This window comes from Vipera berus (assembly GCF_964194415.1).
Source record: "Vipera berus genome assembly, chromosome: Z".
Lineage (NCBI taxonomy): Eukaryota > Metazoa > Chordata > Lepidosauria > Squamata > Viperidae > Vipera > Vipera berus.
The window spans coordinates 132,741,168-132,758,667 of record NC_138205.1 but is presented as its reverse complement, the minus strand read 5'-3'; the positions used below and the strand labels follow the sequence as shown (position 1 = coordinate 132,758,667).

General features: G+C 46.9%; 1 protein-coding gene and 1 long non-coding RNA gene across 3 annotated transcripts in view; both read right to left on the bottom strand.

The window, feature by feature from the left end:
* LOC308678093 overlaps nucleotides 1-656 on the bottom strand; it is a 305,537-nt gene extending 304,881 nt beyond the window's left edge. The window contains exon 1 of the long non-coding RNA XR_014028593.1: nucleotides 1-656. This exon is cut by the window's left edge and continues 1,231 nt beyond it. This is a non-coding gene — a long non-coding RNA (uncharacterized lncRNA).
* A 3,026-nt stretch (nucleotides 657-3,682) lies between these two features.
* The window catches only part of REPIN1 (replication initiator 1), an 18,153-nt gene continuing 4,335 nt past the window's right edge, over nucleotides 3,683-17,500 (bottom strand). Inside the window, exons 2-4 of one of the 2 annotated variants that reach the window (XM_081344912.1) lie at nucleotides 16,458-16,584; nucleotides 11,711-11,815; nucleotides 3,683-7,937 (exon numbers count right to left, since the gene is read on the bottom strand). In XM_081344912.1, the coding sequence (XP_081201038.1) occupies nucleotides 6,466-7,937; nucleotides 11,711-11,815; nucleotides 16,458-16,584 (1,704 nt within the window). In that variant the 3' untranslated portion in view covers nucleotides 3,683-6,465. Of the gene's footprint in view, nucleotides 7,938-11,710; nucleotides 11,816-16,457; nucleotides 17,224-17,500 lie in introns of those variants that run through there. The other variant, XM_081344911.1, reaches the window with a different exon arrangement.

The window sequence follows — 17,500 nt, the reverse complement described above, 5'->3', positions numbered from 1 at the left end:
AGGGGGTGGACTAGATGACCTCCGAGGTCCCATCCAGCTCTGTCATGGTCTCCTGCTTGAGCAAGGGGTTGGATTAGATGACCTCCGAGGTCCCTTCCAACGCTGGGATTCTATGACTCTGTCAGGGTCTCCTCCTCAGGCAGGGGCTGGACTAGATGACCTCCGAGGTCCCTTCCAGCTCTGTGATTCTATGACTGTGTCAGGGTCTCCTGCTCGAACAGAGGGTTGGACTAGATGACCTCCGAGGTCCCTTCCAGCTCCGTGATTCTATGACTCTGTCAGGGTCTCCTGCTCGAACAGAGGGTTGGACTAGATGACCTCCAGGGACCCTTCCAGCTCTTTAATTCTGTAAAGGGTCTATTGCTTGAGCAGGGGGTTGGACTAGATGACCTCCGAGGTCCCTTTCAACGCTGGGATTCTGTGACTCTGTCAGGGTCTCCTCCTCAGGCAGGGGTTGGACTAGATGACCTCCAGGGACCCTTCCAGCTCTTTCATTCTGTAAAGGGTCTATTGCTTGAGCAGGGGGCTGGACTAGATGACCTCCGAGGTCCCTTCCAACTCTGTCCTTCTAGGTCCAGGGGTCTTCCAACTGGGCCTTTTTATGACTCGTGGACTTCAACTCCCAGAATTCCTCAGCGAAGCGTGCCTGGCTGAGGAATTCTGGGAGTTGAAGTCTGCGAGTCATAAAAGGGCTGAGTTTGAAGACACCCCCCCCCGTTCTATGCCAGGGGTAGGCAACCTTGTCTCTTTTATGACTCGTGGACTTCAACTCCCAGAATTCCTCAGCCGGCCCTGGTTCTAATCTATGCAAAGCAAGCTCCAAGCAGGAGACCCAGCCCCGTCTCCGATCGGCTTCAGCCTTCTCCCCGCACATGCGCGCAGAAGGGCTGACGTTAGCGCTCTGCTCCGCAAACGCCCCAACGCCCGTTTTTCCTCGCCTGCCCCGGAGAGGCGCAACGGCCAGCCATTTTGGCAAACCTGGCGCAGCGATTGGACGCGGCCTCTGCCAATCCTCCCCGAGGGGCGGCGCCGTTGGACGCAGGACTCCGCCCGAGCCGACGAAAGGGAAAAGCAGCGGGGGCGGCTGCTGCTATTGGTTGCGCAATCCGCGTGACTAAGGGAAAAAAAAACAAAAACCCGGCCAATCGGCAAGGAGCAGGGATGCCCCGCCCGTCCAGGTTGCTCTCTTAACCCTTTCGCTGCTGAGGCAGAGGAAAGCCGAAAAAGGGACAGAGAAGAGTAGGAATTGCTTGGAAAATATTATTTTAATCCCATTTATATTGTTTGGAAAATATTATTATGCTATGCTATTCTATAATATAATAATATAATATATATTATATATTATGGTATATAATATAGTATATAGTATATTTTCCAAGCGACTCCTACTCCTATAATATATACTAAATATATATACAATTAACGTATTAATTATATATAGTATATTTTTATATTTTCCAAGTAACTCCTAGTCCCATAATATATATATTAAATTATATTATACTATATTATAGTATATTGTAGTATAGTATATTGTAGTATGGTATATATATTTTATACTATATTTTCCAAGTAACTACTCCTATAATTATAATTATTGTAAATATATATATATGTGTGTGTGTGCATATATATATATATGTATGTATGTATGTATGTATGTATTATTTAAATTTATATACTGCCCTATTCCCGTAGGACTCAGGGCGGTTTACAGGTAAAATTAAAATACATAGTATACATAATTAAAATCAATTAAAACTATTAATTAAATTACAATCCCTGAAGTTAAACTAAAACCCAATTAAATTAAAATAAATTAAAACCCCTCAGTCTGGTATGTATATATATATATATATATATATGTATGTATAGTATGTATAGTACGTATATGTATATGACCTGGACTGACGACAGGGATTTTAAAATGTTTTTTTAATTTTTAACTACAATTTTAATTAATTTATTCTATTGGGGCTGTTAATTTAATTCTTTTTAACTTTTGTATTCTTGTATTTTATTGTTGTTGTCCCAATAATAAATAAATAAATGTGTGTGTGTGTGGTGTGTGTGTATATATATATATATATATATATATATATATATATATATATATATATATATATATATATATATATATATAATCTATTATCTCATTACATTATATAATATTTAGATGGTAGAGGACAGGAAGGCCTGGAGGAACATTGTCCATAGGGTCGCGATGGGTCGGACACGACTTCGCAACTAACAACAACAAGATGTTTAGTATATTATGCAGGTCATCCTTGACTTACGGCTCCTTTAGTGACCGTTCAGACATAACGACGGCACTCGAAAAAAAGGTCTGAGGATCGTTGTCTTTTTTTCCTTCACGGTTACGACCTTGGCAGCATCGCGATCGAACTTCAGACGCTTGAGCAGCCGGTTCACATTTTACGACGGCTCCAGTGACTCGATCGGCTTTTGTGACCTCCCAACTTAAGTCAAGCGTTCGTTCGAAAGCCGGATCTGCTTAAGGGCCGTGTGACTCCCCTGACAAATTGCAGGGACTGACCTCACGTGGGTTTGGTCAGGGAAGTGGTAAAATGGGGGCAACGCGTCCCTCGAGAAAGGTCCCTCTCAACCACGTAAACTTGGGGCCCGGTTGCGGTCGTACGTCGAGGACTACCTGGGCCCAGATGTGTATAAATACGTTGGGGATGAAATCCGCCGGGCAGCCTTAATAACATTAAAGGGCTGCAGGGTCCCGAAAGGTCTCCCAAGGACGCTGAAATAGCTCGAAAGACAGGCAGTCCTCGACTTACGACCACATCTGGGCCTAGAATTTATGTTGCTAAGGAAGTGAACTTTGCCCCATGTTATGACCCGTCTTCCCACAGTTGCCAGTTGTTAAGTGAGCACCAAGGACCCCCCCCCAGTTCTCTTCCTCCTCCTCCTCTGCATTCTCTCCCTCCTAGCATTGATGATGTTCCCTAGTTAGGTCATATCATATCATATATCATATAATTACACTCCACTGTATAACATAATGTAATAAAATAATATAGCTCATATCGTAATTATACTCCACTTCATTCTCGTTATAATAGAAATATAATAAAAATAGTAAGTATAACAAATGTAATATAATAAATGTAATATAATAAATATAATATAATATAATATAATATAAATTATAAATTTATAGTATATATTACAGTATAGTATAGTATACTATAGTATAGTGTATTGTATTGTATTGTACTATAGTATTAGTATTAGTATTAGTATAGTATAGCATAGCATAGCAGGAGTAGGAGTTACTTGGAAAATACTATAATGTAACACATAATATATAATACCACACACACACACACAAAAAAAAAACAACTCAAACATAATATATAGTATATACCATGTCATACAATATAATAAATGTAATATACAATATATATTACATAATATATACTATATAGCATAGTATATAATATACATATTATATATATATATATATATTTATTTATTTTTATTTTTTATTTTATTTTATTTATTTTTATTATTTTTATTATATATATATATATATATATATATATATATATATATATATATATATATATATATATATATATATATATATATATATATATATATATATATATATATATATATATATATATATATATATTTGTTTTCTGAGGTTTTCGCGGGTGTTCGTATGTGGATCTTTGGTTATTCGGGTTTTTTACGCGGGAAAAAACCCGAATAACCAAAGATCCACATATATTATAGTATAGTATAGTATAGTATAGTATAGTATAGTATAGTATAGTATAGTATAGTATAGTATAGTATAGTATAGTATAGTATAGCATAGTATAGCATAGTATAAAATATTAATGTGGTCTTCAGTTTACGACCGCCAAGGCGCCCAAGATTTCTGTTGCTAAGCGACACCACGGCTGAGTTTTGCCTCATTTTGTGGCCTTTCTTGCCACAGCTGAGGAGTGAATCACCGCAGTTGTGATGTTAGCGACGCGGTCGTTAAGTGAGTCCAGCTTCCTCCGTGGACTTCGGCTTGTCCAAAGGTCACAAAAAGGGATCACGTGACTCTCGGGACACCACGACCGTCATAACGTGAAGTCGGTGGCCGAGCGTCTGAATTGTGATCACGTGACCGCGACGGGACGCTGCCACGGTCGTTCGCGTAAACAACGGCCGTAACTGGCTCTTTTCAACGCTGTTCTAACTTTGTAATGGTCACTAAATGAGTGGCTGTAGACAGAGGACTACCTATATAATAATATAATATGATACAATGTAATGTAGTGGAAAGCAATGCAATGCAAAATACAGTATCGTATTTTATTTTATCGTATCGTGTCGTATCGTGTTAGTATAATAATATAATATAGGTAGTCCTGTAAAAAAAATGAATAAAATAATAAAATACATATGAAATACAAATCAGTAAAATAAAATAAATAAAATAAAATAAAAAAAATAATCGAAAATAGAATCAAATAAAACAGAATAAAATAAAATATAAGAAATAAAATTGAAAATAAACTAATAAAATTAAAAATAAAATCAAAAATAGAATAAAGTAAAATAGAATCAAATAAAAATAAAATAAAAAATGAAATGAAATAAAAAAATATAGAATAAAATAAGCTAAATAAAATAAAACTGAAATAAAATAGAAATAAAATAAAAATAATGTTAAATAAAATAACTAAATAAATATTAAATAGTATAGTATAGTATTAGTAATCAGATTGTATAATAATATAGTAAAGGTAGTCTTGTAAAAAAATGAATAAAATAATAAAATACAAACAAAATACAAATGAGTAAAGCAAAATAAAAACTAAAATAAAATATAAAATAAAATAAAATCGAAATGAAATAAAATAAAAATAAATAAAATCAAAAATAAAATCAAAATGTTAAAATAAAATAATTAAATAATAAATATTAAATAGCGTAGCATAGCATAGAATAGTAATCAAATTGTATAGTAATATAGGTAGTCCTGTAAAAAAATGAATAAAATAATAAAATACAAATAAGTAAAATAAAAATATTAAAATAAAAAAATCAAATCAAATCAAAGTATAGAATGAAACGAAATAAAATTGAAATGAAATGAAATAATAAATAAATAAAATAATAAATAAAATAATGTTAAATAAAATAAAAAATATACTATACTATACTATACTATACTATACTATACTATACTATACTATACTATACTATACTATACTAATACTATATTAAATTAAATTAAATTATAAACTCAACTCAAACTCAAACTCAACTAGAAAGAACCAAGCTCAGCCCGGCCTTTCAAAAATTGTAGCATCTACCGCTTTATTGTCATTCTTTTAAAGAGTATACAGTAGGAACTCGGTGGAAAACACGAATGGGCCAGTTTCCGGAGCCGAGCTACTACGCCCATCAGTGTCGACCAACGTCGGGAATTGGACCCGGACACCCCCAGCCTCTCCTCCCAAGCCTTGAACCCAAATTCTACGCTCGGTATAAATAACGAAATAGCTTTGCATATGTGCAGTTCAGGCTGGTAGGTGGACCAAGGAGGGACTAGGACGCAGCCCTCCCCTCCACCACCACCGAGACATCCAGAAGATTCCGTGAGGGGGGCCGTCTTCTGATCCTCGGAGACTCTCCTCTGTCCTTGCAGGGACGAAAGTCCTGCTCTTCGTTTTTTAAGTCGTACGTTCGACAGTGTCCCGTAGCGAAACCGAAGTCCCCGTACTGATCACACCGCACCGGGAGGCACCGTTCGCAGAACCTGTCCTCCTCCTCCTCCTCCATTTCCAGGCTCCTTCTCCCCCACGGGACGGCCCTTGGAGACTGGCCAAGGGTTAACGTCGAGAGGGAGGGGGATAAGCCAACTCTTTGCCCCTCTAACCGGCCCTGAGGGCAACTATTCCTCCTACAGGCGCTCATCCCGATTTCCCACCATCTCTGGAGCTTATCCCATGGAATACTCACCCATCCCTTCCCCCATTTTGCTCCCTCTCGGGAGCTTTTCAAGAACTTGAGGACATCCATTGGTCCGGCATTCTGCTTGAGCAGGGCTTGGACTAGAAGACCTCCGAGGTCCCTCCCAACTTTTGTCGCTTCTGTAATTCCGAGGATTCCCACACTCCACCACGGAGGCCGAGCTCCTGAGTCTCTCCAGATGCCGGCTGAATCCTACAAAGCTGTCGCGTCTCCTCGCCAGACCCTCCCCGGCTCTCGAGGGACCCCGGGGCCAAGGTGCCAGGGGCTGGGGTCCCTCTCACCCACCCCGAGAAAGGTATCTTCTACCTAACATCCAGGGCATCGGGGACACACCTCGGAGGCAGGAAGGACTCTTGCGCGGCTCGAGAGGCCTGTGCGCAAACGTAGAGGGCGGGGGAGAGAGACGCAGAGACGCGGCGCACAGCAGCAGGGAGATCCCCTTCCCCTCCTCTAATTCGGCTGCTGGATCTGTTGGGCTGGGTATCCCGGGCGGAGGACCCCTTCCATCTCAGCCCCGGCGATGTTTCGGTGGCTGCGTTGATGCGCCCGCATGTTGGAGCCTTGGCTGAAGACCCGTGGACAGAGCGGGCAGGCGTAAGGCTTCTCGCCCGTGTGCAGGCGCTCGTGCGAGACCAGGTTCGATTTCTGGGAGAAGCGCTTCGGGCAGCGGCTGCAGGCGTAGGGCTTCTCCCCCGTGTGAATCCGGATGTGGGCCACCAGGTATGGCTTGCAGCGGAATTGCTTGGCGCAGACCGGGCAAACAAAGGGGCGGTCCACCACCGGCTGGGGTGAGGGTGGAGGAAGGAGGCCGGCCAGCTGAGGCAGCGGCGTGGTGCCCCGGATGCAGGGCAGGAAGGCCTCCGCAGCCGGCCGGGCGTGCGGGAAGGGGTCCAGGCCCAAAGATTCGGGTGACGGGTGCTGCGGGCTGGGGAACGGCTCCCCGTTGAAGGCCTCGAGGGGGTGGGGACTGCCGTGGGCCAGGGGCTCCCGCGAGTGGATTTTCTGGTGGGAGATGAGGTTGGGCTTGTGGCGAAAGCTCTTCCCGCACTGGACGCATACGTACGGCTTCTCGCCGGTGTGGATGTGCTGGTGGGAGGCCAGGTACGCCTTGCTGCCGAAGGACTTGCCACACTCCTGACACTGGTAGCGCCGCTCGCCGGTGTGCACTTGCCGGTGGGCCAGCAGATTGGGCTTGTGCCGGAAGCTCTTGCCGCACTGCGCGCAGGCGTACGGCCGGTCAGTGGCCAGGTGGGCCAAGGCCTCGGCCTTGGGCACCGAGCCCGCGATCCCCTCGGCGGCCATGTGGGCCATCTGGTGGGTGACCAGCTCCTCCCAGCCGTGGAAGCTCCAGCCGCATTGATCACAGATAAACTCCCCGTTGCCCGGAAGGCCGGGCGCCTGGTGGCCGGGCAGAGGCTGGGGCCCATAGCCGAGGGCCCACGGGTTGAAGCTGGCCGCCGGTGGGCCCTGCTGGTGCAAAGCCATTTCCGGCCAGAAAGGCAGCGTGCCCTCCCCCTGGCTGCTGGGGAAGGGGCTGGCCCCGGGGCCCATCTCACCCTCCTGGGGCCCAGCCAGATCGGTGGCGTGCGGGGAGCGTCCTCCGGCTGCCGGGGGGCCAGGCCGGGACCACTTGCGGACGTGGAGACGACGGTGGGCAGCCAAGGCGATGCGTCCCAGGAAGCTTCTTCGGCACTTGGGGCACTTGTAGGGCTTCTCCCGCTTCCGAGGGCCGGCCTTCCGCTCCGGGCTGCCCTCCCCTTCCTGCCCTGCAGGGGTCGCCGCCCTTCCTCTAGCTTTTGAAAACGGCCTCTTGGACTTCTTCGCCACCGTTGAGGAACGGGGGACGGCGCGGGACTTCGGCGTCTGCTCGGAAAGCCCTTGCGGACCCTCGGTCGTTTTCTCCTCCTGCTCCGCTCTCACAGCTGCAAGGAGACACACAACGCCCGGAGGGGGGGGGCGTGTTGAAGCCAGCACATCTGGGGAAGCTCTGACACAGGAAACCCCCCCCACCTCCCTGGCTGGAGACTACCCCCCCCACTTCCTCCCTCTGGAGCTGCTTCCTGGGTGGGTTTGCACCACAAAAGAGAGACTCCATCCCCTGCTGACCTCGGGGACCCCCTCACCCACAAAGTCCTGATGGCATATTTTTTTTCCTTTCTTTCTTTCTTTCTTTCTTTCTTTCTTTCTTTCTTTCTTTCTTTCTTTCTTTCTTTCTTTCTTTCCTTTCTTTTTCTTTCTTTCTTTCTTTCTTTCTTTCTTTCTTTCTTTCTTTCCCCCCCTTTCTTTCTTTCTCCCTTTCCTTCCTTCTTTTTCCATTTTCTTTTCCTTCCTTTTTTTCTTTCCTTCCTTTTCTCTATTTTCTTTCTCCTTCCTTCGTCTTTTCCTTTCTTTCCTTCCTTCCCTATTTTCTTTCCATCCTTCTCTTGATTTTTTTTCTCCCTTCCTTCTATTTTCTTTCCCTTCCTTTTTCTCTCTTTCTTTTTTCTTTCTTTCTTTCTTTCTTTCTTTCTTTCTTTCTTTCTCTTTCTTTTTCTTTCTTTCCTTTCTTTTTCTCTTTCTTTCTTTCTTTCTTTCTCTATCTTTCTTTCTTTCTTTCTCCCTTTCCTTCCTTCTTTTTCCATTTTCTTTTCCTTCCTTTTTCTCTCTTTCTTTTTTCTTTCTTTCTTTCTTTCTTTCTTTCTTTCTCTATCTTTCTTTCTTTTTCTTTCTTTCCTTTCTTTTTCTCTTTCTTTCTTTCTTTCTTTCTCTATCTTTCTTTCTTTCTTTCTCCCTTTCCTTCCTTCTTTTTCCATTTTCTTTTCCTTCCTTTTTTTCTTTCCTTCCTTCCTTTTCTCTTTATTTTCTTTCTCCTTCCTTCATCGTTTCTTTTTCTTTCTTTCCTTCCTTCCCTATTTTCTTTCCCTTCCTTTCTTCTTCTCTTGATTTTTTTTTCTCCTTCCTTCCTTCCTATTTTCTTTCCCTTCCTTTTTTTCTTCTCTTTTTCTCTCAATTCTTTTTCCTCCCTTCCGTCTTTTTTCCTCTTTTCCCTTCTCATTCTTTCCCTTTCCTTCCTTTTCTTTGCCTTTCCTTTCTTCTTTCTTTTTCTCTATTCTTTCTCTTTCCTTCCTTCCTTCTTTTCTGTCTTTTCTTTTCCTTTTCCTTTTCTTTTCCTTCTCCTTCCTTCCTTCTTCCCTCCCTCCGTATTTATATTCCATATTTCTAAACCCCCCATCTCCACGAACCTCTAGCAAACCTCATCTTTGCCTCTTGGCGTCCCGGGAAGAAATTCCCCGACACCCTGAGCCCGTGCCGAATCACCGAGACCCAGTGGTGGGATTCAGCCGGTTCGCACCGGTTTCGGCAGAACCGGAAGCTTAAATTTCGCCGAGTTCAGTGAACCGGCTGAATGCACACTTGCTTCTGGAAGTCCCTTCTAGGCCTGGGAGGCCTGGAAGAGGCCTCCCAGGCCTAGAACGGCCCAGCAGAAGCGCGGGGATGCCACTTCCGGAAGTCCCTTCTAGGCCTCGGAAGCCTAGAGGAGGCCTCCCAGGATTACAAAGGCCCTAGCAGAAGTGCATGGATGCCACTTCCGGAAGTCTGTGCTAGACCGCAGGATGCCTGGAGGAAGTCTCCCCGGCCTAGAACGGCCCGCCGGAAGTGCGCGGATGCCACTTCCGGAAGTCCCTTCTAGGCCCCGGAGGCCCCAGGCCTGCATCCAATAAGAGAACTGGTTGCTCAGGTATTTGAATCCCATCAAGCCCTTCCGGAAGGCCCGTGCCAGGCCTCGGAGGCCTGCAGGAGGCCTCCCTGGCCTAGAACGGCCCGCCGGAAGTGCGGGGATGCCACTTCCGGAAGCCTGTGCTAGGCCTCGGAAGCCTGGAGGCGGCCTCCCAGGCCTAGAACGGCCCAGCAGAAGCGCGCGGATGCCACTTCCAGAAGTCCCTTCTAGGCCTCGGAAGCCTGGAGAAGGCCTCCCAGGATTACAAAGGCCCTAGCAGAAGTGCATGGATGCCACTTCCGGAAGTCTGTGCTGGACCACGGGATTCCTGGAGGAAGCCTCCCCGGCCTAGAACGGCCCGCCGGAAGTGTGTGGATGCCACTTCCAAAAGTCCGTTCTAGGCCTCGGAGGCCCCAGGCCTTCGTCCAATAAGAGAACCGGTCGCTCAGGTGTTTGAATCCCATCAAACCCTTCCGGAAGCCCGTGCTAGGCCTCGGACGCCTGGAGGAGGCCTCCCCAGCCTAGAACAGCCCGCCGGAAGAGCGTGGATGCCACTTCCGGAAGGCCAGTGCTAGGCCTCGGAGGCCTGCCCGGCCTAGAACAGCCCACCAGAAGTCTGTGGATGCCACTTCCGGAAGTCCATTCTAGGTCTCGGAGGCCCCAGGCCTGCGTCCAATAAGAGAACCGGTCGCTCAGGTATTCGAATCCCATCAAACCCTTCCGGAAGTCCGTGCTAGGCCTCGGACGCCTGGAGGAGGCCTCCCCGGCCTAGAACGGCCCGCCGGAAGTCCGTGGATGCCACTTCCGGAAGGCCCGTGCTAGGCCTCGGAGGCCTGGAGGAGGCCTCCCCGGCCTAGAACGGCCCGCCGGAAGTCCGTGGATGCCACTTCCGGAAGGCCCGTGCTAGGCCTCGGAGGCCTGGAGGAGGCCTCCCTGGCCTAGAACGGCCCGCCAGAAGCGCGTGGATGCCACTTCCGGAAGCCCGTGCTAGGCCTCGGAGGCCTGGAGGAGGCCTCCCCGGCCTAGAATGGCCCGCCGGAACTGCGTGGATGCCACTTCCGGAAGCCCGTGCTAGGCCTCGGAGGCCTGGAGGCGGCCTGCCCGGCCTAGAACGGCCCGCCGGAAGGGCGTGGATGCCACTTCTGGAAGCCCGAGTTAGGCCTCGGTGGCCTGGAGGCGGCCTCACCGGCCTAGAGGCGGCCTCCCCGGCCTAGAACGGCCCGCCGGAAGTGCGTGGATGCCACTTCCGGAAGCCCGTGCTAGGCCTCGGAGGCCTGGAGGCGGCCTGCCCGGCCTAGAACGGCCCGCCAGAAGTCCATGGATGCCACTTCCGGAAGCCCATGCTAGGCCTCGGAGGCCTGGAAGAAGGCTTCCCGGCCTAGAACGGCCTGCCGGAAGTACGTGGATGCCACTTCTGGAAGCCCGTGCTAGGCCTTGGACGCCTGGAGGGGGCCTCCCCAGCCTAGAATGGCCCGCCGGAACTGCGTGGATGCCACTTCCGGAAGCCCGTGCTAGGCCTCGGAGGCCTGGAGGCGGCCTGCCCGGCCTAGAACGGCCCGCCGGAAGGGCGTGGATGCCACTTCTGGAAGCCCGAGTTAGGCCTCGGTGGCCTGGAGGCGGCCTCACCGGCCTAGAGGCGGCCTCCCCGGCCTAGAACGGCCCGCCGGAAGTGCGTGGATGCCACTTCCGGAAGCCCGTGCTAGGCCTCAGAGGCCTGGAGGAGGCCTCCCCGGCCTAGAACGGCCCACCGGAAATCCGTGGATGCCACTTCCGGAAACCCCTGCTAGGACTCGGAGGAGGCCTCCCCGGCCTAGAACGGCCCGCCGGAAGTGCGTGGATGCCACTTCCGGAAGGCCCATGCTAGGCCTCGGAGGCCCGGGCCTGCGTCCAATAAGAGAACCGGTCGCTCAGGTATTTGAATCCCATCACTGCAGAGACCTCCCCCCCCCCTCCACCCAATGCCCTGCCTGGAACTTCCCCCCGCCCCGCCCCGTTTACCTGGGCCGTCCCCGTCCTGCTCCGGGGGCGATGTCACGGCCCCGATCCGGGGCACTTCCCCTCGTGCCAGCTGGGAGAGCAATTCAGGGATGGCCAGCAGGCATTCTGCGGAGGGAGAAAAGCAGAGACAGGTGTTGGTGGGCGACTGGGGGGGGGTCAAGCGACAGCCAAAAAGAACCCCCCTCGAAAATCTTCCCCAGGCGCGCTTCCTTTTTTGCCTAAAGGTTTTGACGTGCTCGTCTCGACTTCTTCCCGACTATTTTATTTTATTATTTTATTTTATTTTATTTTATTATTATTTTATTATTTTATTTTATTATTTTATTTTATTATTTTATTTTATTTTATTTTATTTTATTATTTTATTTTATTATTTTATTTTATTTTATTTTATTTTATTTTATTATTTTATTTTATTATTTTATTTTATTATTTTATTTTATTTTATTTTATTTTATTATTTTATTATTTTTTTATTTTATTTTATTGAATTTCTATACCGCCCTTCTCCCGAAGGACTCAGGGCGGTGTACAGTTTATTTCTTAAACCGAAAAGTTTCTTGGGGAAACGCAGGATGGGGGGTGGGGGGGAGAAATACCGGTATCTTGCAGAAAAAGGAAAAAAAAAATCTTAAAAATTGTCTGAAATGGGGCAGGGGTCAGCAACCTGAAACAGTGAAAGAGCCACTCGGAACCGTTTCCCTCACAAAAGGAAAAACTGGGAGCCGCAAAAAATGTGTGCGCATGCGCGTACATGCGCACATGCGCAGAACAGGGTTTGACTGAAGAGTGGAGCCAAGGCAGATAGGCACCTACCCTGCATATTTGAATTGATTGGTTGAACTTTTTTAGTCCCACTTTTTTTTTTGGACTACACATAGCAGAGGACTGGGAGCCGCAGTAGACAGCTGAAAGAGCCGCATGCGGCTCCGGAGCCGCGGGTTGCAGACCTGTGGTATAGGGTTTCCTGCCTGAGCAGGGGGTTGGACTAGATGACCTCCAAGGTTCCTTCCAATTTTATTATTTATGATGATGATGATTAAACTGGACAGCCATTTGTCTGAAATGGGATAGGGTTTCTTGCCTGAGCAGGGGGTTGGACTAGATGACCTCCAAGGTCCCTTCCAACTTTATTATTTATGATGATGATGATGATGATTAAACTGGACAGCCATTTGTCTGAAATGGGATAGGGTTTCCTGCCTGAGCAGGGGGTTGGACTAGATGACCTCCAAGGTCCCTTATTATGAAGAGACTGCACAGCCATTTGTCTGAAACGGGATAGGGTTTCTTGCCTGAGCAGGGGGTTGGACTAGATGACCTCCAAGGTCCCTTCCAACTTCTTCTTCTTCTTCTTTCTTCTTCTTTATATTTATTTGAACAAGCCAGCCTGGTCTGATGGGTTTAGGGGTATTTTAATGTTATTGTATTAATTGTATTGAATTGGGCTGTAATATTTAATATTTTTTTAAATTTTTGTATGTTGTATTTTATTGTATTGCCCTGTACACCACCCTGAGTCCTTCGGGAGAAGGGCGGTATAGAAATTAAATTATTGTTGTTGTTGTTGTTGTTATTATTATTATTTATTATTATTATTATTATTATTATTATTATTATTATTATTATTATTATTATTATTATTATATTATTATTATTATTATTATTATTATTATTATTATTATTATTATTATTATTATTATTATTATTCAGCCTGGCCTGAAGGGGGATGGGTTGGGTTTTTATGTCACTTTTAATATCTGTATTTACTGTTTTTAGCTGGGCATATGTTTAATTTTCTTTGAACTTTTGTATTTTTCTATTTTTTATATATCTGCCCTGTTCACCGCCCTGAGTCCTTCGGGAGAAGGGCGGTATATCAATAAAATTATTATTATTATTATTATCATTATCATTATCATTATTATTATTATTATTATTATTATTATTATTATTATTATTATTATTATTATTATATTCGGCCTGGCCTGAAGGGGGATGGGTTGGGTTTTTATGTCACTTTTAATATCTGTATTTACTGTTTTTAGCTGGGCATATGTTTAATTTTCTTTTAACTTTTGTATTTTTCTATTTTTTATATATCTGCCCTGTTCACCGCCCTGAGTCCTTCGGGAGAAGGGCGGTATATCAATAAAATAATAATAATAATAATAATAATAATAATAATAATAATAATAATAATAATAATAATAATAATAATAATAATAATAATAATTATTATTATTTGCTTTTTACCTCCCGCGCGGGCTTCTCGGGTTCCTGACTTCTTACCCACCCACCCACGCCCTGCCCCATATATGTATTAAAATAAACGTGACGGAACGTGTTTTTGTATACACCCTTTACCGGGAAAGCTAATACGACCCGGGGTTGCGTAAAGTGAGGCGCCGCGGCGAAGAGTGCGCGCAGTCTTCCTCCCGCTTTGGAAAGCCTTGGTAAGGCCACACCTGGAGTAGCGCAGCCAATTTTGGTCCCCCCCGTATCACCAAAAAATAAATAAATAAATAAATAAAAATTCAGAGAAGAAGCAACCAAGAGGATCCAAGGCCTGGAGGCTAAAACGTACGGAGAACGGCTGCGGGACTTGGCTTTGGCTAGTCTAAAGAAAAGAAGAAATAGGGGAGACACACGGTAGCGGTTCTTCCAGTATTCGGGGGCGGGGGGCTGCCCCGAAGAAGAGGTTGGGGGGGGGTTTGTCAACTTAATTCTCCAAAGCACCAGAGGGCAGGACGAGAAAGGATGGTTGGACACGGATCAGAGAGAGAAGCAGCCTGTAATTAAGGAGGAATTTCCTGACAGTGAGGACAAATGAACCGGTGGAAAAAGCTTGCCACCAGAAATCGTGGGCGCTCCATCCCTGGAGGTTTTTTTAAGAAGAGGGCCGGGCAGTCACTGGTCTGAGACGGTGTAGGTTCTCCTGCTCGAGCGGGGGGGGGGGGGGCTGGGCTGGACTAGATGACCTCCGAGGTCCCGTCCAGCTCTTGTGATTCTGTAATGGTCACCTGCCGGAGCCGGGGCTCGGACTAAATGACCTCCGAGCTCCCAACTCGGTCCATGATTCCGTAAGGGTCTCCTGCTGGAGCTGGGGGGGGGGGTCAGACTAGAGGACCTCCGAGGTCCCTTCCAGCTGTGCGATTCCGTACGGGTCTCCTGCCGGAGCCCGGTTGGACTAGATGACCTCTGAGGTCCCTTCCAACCCTACCATTCTACAATTTTTGGAAGGGTCTCTGTCTTGAGCAGGGGGTCAGACTAGATGACCTCCGAGGTGCCTCCCAGCTCTGTGATTCTGTCAGGGTCTCCTGCTCGGACAGAGGGTCAGACTAGATGACCTCCGAGGTGCCTCCCAGCTCTGTGATTCTGTCAGGGATCACCCGCTCGGACAGAGGGTCGGACTAGATGCCCACCGAGGTGCCTCCCAGCTCTGTGATTCTGTCAGGGTCTCCTGCTCAGACTAGATGACCTCCGAGGTGCCTCCCAGCTCTGTGATTCTGTCAGGGTCTCCCGCTCGGGCAGCGGGTCAGACTAGATGACCTCCGAGGTGCCTCCCAGCTCTGTGATTCTGTCAGGGTCACCTGCTCGGGCAGAGAGTCAGACTAGATGACCTCCGAGGTGCCTCCCAGCTCTGTGATTCTGTCAGGGATCACCCGCTCGGACAGAGGGTCAGACTAGATGCCCTCCGAGGTGCCTCCCAGCTCTGTGATTCTGTTAGGGTCACCTGCTCGGGCAGCGGGTCAGACTAGATGACCTCCGAGGTGCCTCCCAGCTCTGTGATTCTGTCAGGGTCACCTGCTCGGGCAGAGGGTTGGACTAGATGACCTCGGAGGTCCCTTCCAAATCTGTGATTCTGTAAGGCTCTCCTGCCTGAGCAGGGGGGTGGACTAGATGACCTCCGAGGTGCCTCCCAGCTCTGTGATTCTGTCAGGGTCTCCTGCTCAGACTAGATGACCTCCGAGGTGCCTCCCAGCTCTGTGATTCTGTCAGGGTCTCCCGCTCGGGCAGCGGGTCAGACTAGATGACCTCCGAGGTGCCTCCCAGCTCTGTGATTCTGTCAGGGTCACCTGCTCGGGCAGAGAGTCAGACTAGATGACCTCCGAGGTGCCTCCCAGCTCTGTGATTCTGTCAGGGATCACCCGCTCGGACAGAGGGTCAGACTAGATGCCCTCCGAGGTGCCTCCCAGCTCTGTGATTCTGTCAGGGTCACCTGCTCGGGCAGCGGGTCAGACTAGATGACCTCCGAGGTGCCTCCCAGCTCTGTGATTCTGTCAGGGTCACCTGCTCGGGCAGCGGGTCGGACTAGATGACCTCCGAGGTGCCTCCCAGCTCTGTGATTCTGTCAGGGATCACCCGCTCGGACAGAGGGTCGGACTAGATGCCCACCGAGGTGCCTCCCAGCTCTGTGATTCTGTCAGGGATCACCCGCTCGGACAGAGGGTCAGACTAGATGCCCTCCGAGGTGCCTCCCAGCTCTGTGATTCTGTCAGGGTCTCCCGCTCGGACAGAGGGTCAGACTAGATGCCCTCCGAGGTGCCTCCCAGCTCTGTGATTCTGTCAGGGATCACCCGCTCGGACAGAGGGTCGGACTAGATGCCCACCGAGGTGCCTCCCAGCTCTGTGATTCTGTCAGGGTCTCCCGCTCGGGCAGGGGGCTGGACTAGATGATCTCCAGGGACCCTTCCCATCGAACCCCCCCCCCGAGGCAAAGGGGGTCACCCGGGGATGGCTTTACCCAGCGAGGAGACGAGCTGGTAGTTCTCGGCCATGACGTGCCGGTAGAGGTCCTTCTGCCATCCGGCCAGCTCGGCCCACTCCTCGGCCGAAAAGCAGAGCGCCACGTCTGCGAAGGTCACCGGCACCTGTCGGGAGGAGAGCCGGGTGAGGGGGCAGCTTAGGGAGGAGGGCCCGGGGGGGTGGGGAGGGGGGGGGTGGGGGGGGGTGGGGGTCCGACCCGCTCTGGTTCCATCCATAGCCAGAGAGAGAGAAAGAGAGAGAAGAGAATAGAATAGATTTTATATTATTCTGTATTCTATTCTATTCTATATTCTCTCTCCTCTCTTCTCTTCTACTCTCTTCTATATTTTCTATTCTATTCCATTCCATTCCATTCCATTGAATTCCATTCCATATTTTCTATTCTATTCTATTCTATTCTATTCTATTCTATTCTACTATTCTATATTTTATATTCTATTCTATTCTATTCTATTCTATTCTATATTTTATATTCTATTCTATTGTATTGTATTGTATTCTATTCTACTATTCTATATTTTATATATTCTATTCTATTCTATTCCATTCCATTGAATTCCATTCCATATTTTCTATTCTATTCTATTCTATTCTATTCTATTCTATTCTACTATTCTATATTTTATATTCTATTCTATTCTATTCTATTCTATATTTTATATTCTATTGTATTGTATTCTATTCTACTATTCTATATTTTATATATTCTATTCTATTCTATTCCATTGAATTCCATTCCATATTTTCTATTCTATTCTATTCTATTCTATTCTATTCTATTCTATTCTATTCTATTCTACTATTCTATATTTTATATTCTATTCTATTCTATTCTATATTTTATATTCTATTGTATTGTATTGTATTGTATTCTATTCTACTATTCTATATTTTATATATTCTATTCTATTCTATTCCATTCCATTGAATTCCATTCCATATTTTCTATTCTATTCTATTCTATTCTATTCTATTCTATTCTACTATTCTATATTTTATATTCTATTCTATTGTATTGTA